The 9,427-nt window shown below is 36.9% G+C and overlaps 1 protein-coding gene across 1 annotated transcript; it reads left to right on the forward strand.

Annotated features, from left to right (window-relative positions):
- Window positions 1-1,840: 1,840 nt before the first annotated feature.
- On the forward strand, window positions 1,841-7,739 carry si:dkey-69o16.5 (uncharacterized protein LOC100149419 homolog). The gene is made up of 8 exons (XM_024286001.2): window positions 1,841-2,144; window positions 3,150-3,238; window positions 4,348-4,422; window positions 5,454-5,533; window positions 5,605-5,778; window positions 6,877-6,936; window positions 7,010-7,092; window positions 7,483-7,739. The coding sequence occupies exons 1-8, from the start codon at window positions 2,050-2,052 to the stop codon at window positions 7,547-7,549; spliced, it is 723 nt and encodes a 240-aa protein (XP_024141769.1). The 5' UTR covers window positions 1,841-2,049; the 3' UTR covers window positions 7,550-7,739.
- Window positions 7,740-9,427: the final 1,688 nt, after the last annotated feature.

A 9,427-nucleotide genomic window follows, 5' to 3' on the forward strand; every position in this document is an offset into this window, starting at 1 on the left:
ACTGTGTTGTTGTTGTTTTTAAAAAGATTTTTAAGACAGAATTTCACCTCTTAGATGTGGGTGGGACTGTTGATTTGGAAGTAAGTAACCCTCCGCTGATATCCCATCATCTTTTTGTTCACACTCTCTCCTGTTAGCTTATGGCCCCTCCACATGCCCAAGCTAACATTAGCTTAGCAACAAAAACATGAAGCAATATCGCAGTTATGCAGCTGTACAGTTCAGAGCCAGAAGCCAGCTTGGACAAGGGAATGAAGACGTTCATGGATGTATTTGTCTGGAAGTGGAGGCATCAGAATGGAGCAGAGCTGAGAGACTTTGGCCCACCCATGACTGTTGCTGTGTCACAAACCTGAGCTTTTTCGACTGTTCCTGATACAACATGATTTGGTTAAAGAAATACTTAAAAAACTGTTTCAATGTTAAATCACTTCTGCCCTCCATTATAAGAAAAATGACACAAGAACACGTGAAACACCAAAAGCACAATTTTCATTGGAGTGGTTCTTTAAAGCTGAATTTACATTCATATATTTAAGAAAATTTGAATTCTGACCCAATGTCTTTTTTGTAATAATAAGAGAAAAAAAAAAGGTTTACAGCACACTAAAGTCAAAATGATACCAAATGCAATGTTTGATTTTTCCCCCCTTTTTTCATTTTAAGCAAATCTGCTGCAGCAGTAGGTTCTTATGATGTATTTTATTTTGAAAGGAACCTGTATTTGCTGCCATCCAAAGTACAGAAGTTAAAGTTGCTATTCATAGAAAAAAATAACAATTATAATTTAAATATTGTAAATAAATAAAAGCGACTCATACATGAATGGCTCAATGGCCACAAAACATTTTCCTAACAGGTTAGGTTTTGGTCCATAAGAACATGGATTAAACGGCTCTTTTAATGGAAAAGAGTTTATCCTTTTGTTAGTGGGAAATTGACACATAATCCTCAAGTTTGTATACTGTTCAAATCTACTGACTTTACTGAGTGGAAACAGATTTACTTTACATGAAGTTAATCTGGAAAACAGTGCCTGACCTTAATCTAAAAACTGCAGTTGTTTCTCATTTTAATTTCTAATTGAGTGCCCAGAAAATTGATATTTATTTCTGGTCTTCTGAAAAGTATCTGAACGGTTCCTCAGCGCACAAGTATCAAACTGAGAAACAGGGTTAAAGAGTTCTATTAATATCAAGGAATGTAAAATGAGTCTTTAGGGCTTTGCCTTACACTTTTACTCTGTGGTAATATTACAATTCTCAATATTATTTGTTAGTCTGAGCTGAATATGATTGAAACACTGTATATAAAAACGAGGTAAGTTAAAATTCTAAGTTGGTAAACATAGTGGTATTGACCTAATCAGAACAAAAAAACAAAACGAAAAATCAGAAAAGCCAAAACGAGATGGACAGAAACACTTTTTTCAGTTCTGTAAAATAATAAATAGATGTAAATAATTTTTTTTTAATTTGAAGAAAGTGGTAATTTTTGGAATATGAGCAAATTATTAAAAATGCAAGAGATGGCCCAATTTATTTTAACAGTACCACATCAGGACATTGCAAAGGGGCAACTTTTATTTTGAAAGTGCAGGCACACAAAAAGGAAAAACGTCCTCAAGTTTGAAGGTTTAAAAATTTGATGGCAATGTGTTATTTACGTTAAAGCACACACCGGGAAGTAGTTTTACGAAAAAATGTATTTGGTCTACTTTTGTGAACAGATAGATTACAAAGACACGCGTTTACTCCACTGTTTCCCGTGAGATGTTCGATAGATTCACAGATCCATATCCATTTTTTTTATTCGACTTTTATTGTGAAGGGGAGTTTACCGTTACTTTTATGAAACCGTTTCCTGTTTCAAAGTGACAGCAGCAACAATGGGCGTGCTGCTCCGGCAGACAGATCAAAGTTGAGTTCTGGTTGTCCGTCGTCGGTTTATGGTCGTCAGAAAGCTGCAGTCAGCAGCAAACCGTGACCTTTGACCCGGACCTTAAACCCGCAGCCCGGCTCTCTGCTGACATTTGTCCGGAGGACCGAGATGAAGAGGAGGCTCCTGCTGGTGTCCAACTCCACGCTGCACGGCAGCGGATACCTGGACCACTGTCAGCAGCAGATCACCGACTTCTTCGGAAAGTAAGTGAGAGGAAGCAGCGCGCGGAAACCGGAAGTACATGGACCTCTAGAGAAAAAAAAAAAACTTTTAAGACCCACTCCAATGAAAATCATGTTTTTAGTGTTTCTAACATGATTTTCTGGCATATTTCTGATGACAGAGGACGCATATAAAGAAAATGAAGCTGAAAATTGCATTTCTATGTATTTTTTTAATTTAAATCAGAGTAAATTACAGCAGACTAAAAATGCTGTTTGAAAATGCTTGTAGTTGTGACGTAGAAACTGGAATGGGCGGGCCAGAGTCTCTGCTTCGCTCTGATTCATCCACCTGCAGACAAACAGATCCATGAATGTCTTTGTTTTCCTCGTCTGAGCTGGAATCTGGATCAAACTGTACGACTGGATAGCTCTGATATTGGTCAACATTTTTGTTGCACCGCTAATGTTAGCATGTGGTTGTGATAAGCTGTAAGATAGCAGGAGAGAGATTAAAGAAAGGGATGATGGGAAATCAGTCCCGCTTACCACTCAGAGGTGAATTTCAAATGAACTCCTGCCGCTCTGCAGAAACTATGACCTAGAAAATAAAAAATGTCATAATCATAATAATAAAAAAAACACTGGGAACACTTTTATAACAGACAGAAGATGATGAAAATGTTTCTTTTTTTGGTGTTTTTAAAATGTTCTTGAAGTATTTTTGTTATGATGGAGGAGATATATATAAAAAATAACATTAAAATTGTGTGTCCAAGTATTTCTTTATTCAGTTCACTGTGAATCAGGAGCAGATGAAAACATGTCATTGGAAAACGCCTGTAAACTACATTCAGCAGGCCACAAACTCCCTGCTCCACTCCATTCTGATGCATCCACTTGTCAAATATACATAGTTATGTTTATATTTTTCATCTGTTAGTGTATGAATCATCTCTGTAAAAAGATAAAAACAAAACGTAAGAGGATAGTTTAGTGAGGAGTCAAAATGCTGTGTTTTTGCTGACGGGCCTGTGTTTGTTTCAGGGATGTGAGGAGAGTGCTGTTTGTTCCGTATGCGCTCCATGACAGAGACGCATACACCAAGACGGCCAGGAACAAGTTCAAAACTCTGGGTATTACCTCCAGGACATTTTACTGTTTAAAGAACAAACATACCCATGCCATGAATTCATTCAACCCGTTAACATCTGAGGCGTCTTTAACGTACTGTAACTTTTCAACCGTTAACACAATCATTCCAGCAGATTTTTGAAGGGGAAAAGCGGCGTAAAAGTTACAGTAAATCAAAGACCAAAATCAGTTTAGCACATAAAGCTAAATTCCACTAGCTTGATGCTAACGTTTAATGGGATTTCCCATAGGACGACTAATGCTAACGCTTGGTTGACCTAAACATTCATTGGTGAATAAATGAACATCTTTATAAACTCACAGACATGAATTTTATAAACTCTTAGGGAAATATTTTTAAAGTCACTATTTGTGATCTAAAACACAGTTTTTTGCTCAAACCTTCTTCTTCTTGAATAAGGTGTGATGCTACAGCGCCATCACCACCTAGTGGTCAAACTGAAACGTCCTCCAGGAGAAGCAGAACAATGTTTCCAATGTTAATGATCTGAACATTTTAGTTAGAACTTCTCCTTTAGAGAATCCATGTAACTCTGGATGATATTAACAATCTCATTATTTCACTGATACATTTACAGTATGTGAACTGGATCAGATTAATATAAATATATTCAAAACATATAGTAGAGTATTAATGTATTTATAAACAAATGTGTATAAATGTGTAAACTAAAAATTGAATTGAATTGAATCGAATTGAAAAAAAAAAAAAAAAATCGGAATCAAATCGAATCGTTTCTGGAAATTATAATCCATACCCAGCCCTAATCTTTTGTGATACCTATTTTATTGTTGCATTATACTTTCAATTACTCCTATTTTTTTAAGTGGGTATTTTCTATCTAATTTTACTTCATGACCCATTTTAAATCCTGTTTTTCATTAGTTTTCATTTGCATTGTTTTTTTTTTCATTTATAGTACACTTAATTTAACTCTATGTAACTTTTTTAAAATGTATTTTTGTTAAACAGTGGTATCACGAAGGAAAAACATGTTTTCAGTGCACAGCTTCAGCTTTTATAACAAACATGACTGTTTTCTGGTCTGATCTGACATCTTAAAACACAGACGTGTCTTTGCTCTTGCAGGCTACGAGGTGGACAGCATCCATGAGGCTGCAGACCCGGTCGAAGCCGTCCGAAAGGCTGAGGGCATCTTCATAGGTGAGGACCAAACCCTGCAGAGCTGCTCAGATCTCCCTCTGCAGTCCTGCAGTGTTTGGACAATGTTTATATGTTTATTTGTTTATTTATATTAATCTGATCCAGTTCACATATTGTAAATGTATCAGTGAAATAATGAGATTGTTAATATCATCCAGTGTTACATGGATTCTCTAAAGGAGAAGTTCTAACTAAAATGTTCAGATCATAAAAATTTTCATTTAGTCAGCAATGTATGTTTAGGTTAGCATTAGCCGTCCTATGGGAAATTCCATTATATGTTAGCATCAAGCTAGCAGACTTTAGCTTTATGTGCTATATCGATCTATATTTTTATGAATCGATTATTGATCTATTAAGCTTAAATTGGTTTAAATCGATTCATTGATTTTATCAACCCAGCCCTACTATTTTATGACATTGGGTGTCTTTTATTTTGAAACAGCGTCATATAAAATTCTGTTAAAGGTTGAAAGCATTGTCATATTTCAGAAAAGAAAAGGTATTTTATCTTTGTGTTTATGTTTCATTTTTTTAGGCTGTTTTGGAGTTTAGTTGATATTTCAGCTAAATGCTCGCTGCTTTGACTAACTTTAGTTTTTGTTGTTGTTTTTCAGGCTAATTTGGTATTTAGCTAATATTTTAGCTTGCTATGAACTTCATTGATTTCAGCTATTAGCTTCAATGTTTTCAGCTTCAGCCTTTTCAGCTATCAATTTCAGCATCTTCAGCTGCCAAATTCAGCTTACAGCATTCATACTATACGCTATACAACAAGTTCCTATCTATGTTAAAAAGTTACGGTTTTAAAGTTTTAAAAATGTAGTTTTAGTGTTCAATAAATGTTTATCCTGTTTGTCCCGTGATCTAATATGTGTTTTGGATTTTGGCCCGTTGTGCGATTGAGTTTGACACTCCTGATTTAAAGAGCTGAAGGTTGCAGGTCTATGCAATAAGCAGCAGAAAAAAACATTTTTTAACTGATCATGTCTTGATGAGAAGTTAAAGGGTTAACTACACTAAATTTTCAGGAGGAGGCAACACTTTCCGCCTGCTGAAGAGCCTTTACGACAGCAAGGTGGTGACGGAGATCAGGAGGAGAGTGATGGAGGTGAAGCGGCTGAACTGCAGCGTCGTCCTCCAGCATCCATACCCAGTTCATGCTGAGCCTCTCTGTTTTAGGACGGCGTCCCGTACATGGGCTCCAGCGCCGGTACCAACGTGGCAACCATCAGCATCAGCACCACCAACGACATGCCCATCGTCTACCCGCTGACCTTTGCCGCCATCGGCCTCGTTCCCTTCAACATCAACCCTCACTACCTGGACCACGACTCCAGCAGCCGCCACATGGGGGTGAGTCGTTCTGAAATCTGACCTTCACTGCTGAGAGATGGGAAGAAAGCAGCAGAGCAATCTTTGGAATGTGAACCAGAAAGAAAACAATGACTTTGCTCTAAGTGATTACTTTATCAGCTGAAGGGTTTAGCTAATCTTATCTCAGCTCAGAAGAAAACTGTGTAACTTGATCTGTGCTCTGAAGTTTGACTTAACTAACTTGATGCTTTGTGTTTAGTGCAGAAAATTTACTAAAAGATGAAGAATGAATCCACAGTAGCAGCCGTTTCCTTACACTGACACTATAAACACGTTTTGAAGTCATTCTTTTTTTTTTAAAAAGAAAAAAAAATTAGAAAAGTAATCAACTCTTTCATGTGATTCTGACTTATATTTATAGAAAAGCTTCTGTAATCCAGAACTACAACATTCTCTATCATTTAGTGATAACAAGGCAGCAACAATTCTGTGCAAAGAAGAAGTCAACTTGACTTCCTGTTGGTGAAACTGCTGTGCTTCACAAAATAAAGGCCTGTCAGCAAATTACAAGACGTTTAATATCAGCGTCACGTTCAACCTTATTTTGGTGCTCATTAAAAAACAAACGACATTACTCCTCCCAATATGAAAAAAGGAAACATGTCTGTAAATGTTTTTTTTTTTGACCTACAGGAAAAACTGAAACAAAGATGGTTGTTTTTTGAGGGCAGAGCTCCTCCTGGTGGCTGTTCTGGGTTACTGCAGCAATAGAAATGTCAGCTTCTTCTGTCAAATACTGTATATTTTAGGCTTTTTTAAAAATGAAAACCATAAAAGGTTTTTGATTTTGTGAGTTTGCTCGTTTTATTATCCCTTTGAAATGTACACTTTTAAACATTCCAAAACTTTCTATATAAATAATTATAAAAAATTAATTTAATAAAATGTAGATTTTGTGCTAACTTTCACTTTGAGTGAAAGATTGTCAGATCTAAAGTGCCCTAACCCTGTTAAGCAGCACATTTTAAAGAGGGTTCATGATTCATGAGTCTGAATTGATGCTTAAATGAAACCAAACATCCCGGTGATGAAACGGTGAGCTACTCAGTTTACACAGATGTGGTCGTTTTCCTGCAGGAGACCCGAGAACAGAGGATCACTCAGTACCACGAGGAAGCAGACACTCCGAGTGTGCTGGTGGGTGGAGTCTTGGCATCGAACCGCCGCCGCCGCTGCTGCTGCTTCTGCCTCAGGATGTGTGTGTTTTCAGGGTCTGAGAGAGGGCTGCATGCTGCTGGTGGAGGGAGACAAAGCCACGCTGCTGGGAAGCACAAAGGCTCGACTTTTCACCAGGTACTAAGTTTAGAATGAACGTTCCTGCTCTGTGGTGTAGTGGTTAGCACTCTTGCCTCACAGCGAGACGCTCCTGGTTCAAATCCCTGCTGGGTTCTTTCAATGTGAGGTTTGTGGGGTCCTCCCAGAGTCCAAAAATGCATTTTGTAGGTTTATTGTGACTCTAAATGTGTGTATGATCCCATTTACACCCAAACCCAAAGTCCTAAAAGAGATTTACTGAGATTTACCAATAAAAATATGAAATACAAATCTATTTCGTGATATAAGGTTTTAAATGATAAATTTGACATAATTACAAAGTAGAAATGAAACTGGGTCTGGGTCCAACACTGAGAATGTCTTCTTGTCATTTGTAATCGTTTCTCCTGATTGTGCGTTTGGTTTCAGGGGGAAGCCGACAGTGGAGTACGATCCAGGCAGCGACCTCAGCTTCCTCCTCACAGACGCACACTGACCAATCACAGAGCAGGGTGATGAACAAACATCTGATCTTCTCCTTTAAGATCACACAGTCAAATGTGAACAGATCGTTTTATTTCATTTTGAAAAGGTGAAATCATTGTTTTAAGTGAAAGAATACAGACATCAGAAACAGCATTTCCTCCAGACGAAGTGAAGTTAATAAAGCCCTCAGCCACACCGAAGTCTGCTTCTGTCTGTTCAAAGTCGCTGAAGTTCATCAGGAGGAATCATCTGCAGCCGACCCAGTTCGAGAGCTCATCACAAAGAAAAGCTTCAACAGTGCAGTAAATACAAAAAACAGAACCCCCACCCAGAGTCTCAGAAAGATTCTGTCACATCGCCATAATGTCACTTTTCAAATGTTAACACGATGATTCCAGCAGATTTTGAAGGAGAAAAGCGGCTTTTCTCCTTCAAAATCTGCTGGAATCATCGTGTTAACGTTTGAAAAGTTCCAGTAAATCAAAGAACATAAACACTGGAGCTCCAGTGTTGAAGGGCTAAGGCCCGCTTGCTGAATTTTCTGAGGTTTTTCACCAAAAAAGACAAACAGGAAATGATTCAAAGACGACTTGAAATTCAAACAACTTTCAAAATAAAAGTGCAGTTGTTTGACGGCTTTAAGTTGAAAGGAAATAATCACAACAGGAACAATCAAAACAGTAAATAAATGCCTGTTTTTTATCCTTTATCTTTTCTTTTTTTTTTAACTTTTGAACGTTTTACCTCAAACTTTTATAAAATTTTGAACAAAAATCAGTGAAAAAGGGGTTGTTGTTTGGGTAAAGAATCCAGATCAAAATCACTGTAACACAAGCAGGTTTGGCCTCAGAGGAAAATAAACACTTGTAATGTTATATCAATGTTATATCAGGAGACTTTTGAACTTTTTTAAAGACTCTGCAAAGATGAACATGTTCCAAACCCAATATGGGCAAATAGATATTTCCTCTTTCTATCATTATATTAACACACACACATGAAGTCAATAAACACATAACATCAATTTACTGCTGCTGCTGTTTGTTCTTAGTAAAGCTGCCAGTTGCACTTTAAGCTGAGGAAACACCCCAACGTATACTATTTGAAGTGGCCAGGTTTAAGACTTCCCTAAAAAGGATGAAAGGTTTAGAAAGTGTAAACTGGGGCTGGTGAAGGCGTTAAAAGGCATTAGAAAATCTTTACAGATCCTCTGGATCATCCAGCATCAAGGTATTGTTGTTTTATCCACTGTACCTGTCGGGAAAACACCTTTTTTTGTCTGTGCCACACCAATTATTCTTTTGTCTAGCAGCAGAAAAACGGCTTTTTAGGGAAAAAAAACTGTTCATTAAAAAATCTACAACTTTTACAGTTTTCGTCTTTTAATGTCCACAAATTTTGTTGATTTTTGAAGTAATAAAAACCTATTTATGACTTAATTATTAATTTGTAATAAGTAATGAATGAGGATAAAGTCAGGAGCTCTAATTTGGATCCAAAATTAAAAAATAATCAACTTTGTATTGATAAACAGGTGAAGAAATCATTAAACTTACTAAAAAAACCCAAACCTATTATAGTTTTTGTGGACCATAAATCTTGTTGATCACTGCAGTTCTCATGTCTGCCTCTAGATCAGGGGTCCCCAAACTTTTTCTTCTTTTCTTCTCTGATGGGGGGGCAGGGTCGGTTCATAGGCTAACAGAAAAAGTATAACAATCACAGCCTAATGTAAACAATTATGGTTATCCAGAAAGCCACACATAACCAAATTTTAAATAATTAATTTCTGTAATCTTCATCGAAAAAAAATTCCAAAACATTTTTAAAAACTACATATACAGCATTACCTGTGATAATGCTAGAGTGAATGCTGTAAGCTGAATGA

The sequence above is a fragment of the Oryzias melastigma genome, linkage group LG21 (assembly GCF_002922805.2).
Source record: "Oryzias melastigma strain HK-1 linkage group LG21, ASM292280v2, whole genome shotgun sequence".
Lineage (NCBI taxonomy): Eukaryota > Metazoa > Chordata > Actinopteri > Beloniformes > Adrianichthyidae > Oryzias > Oryzias melastigma.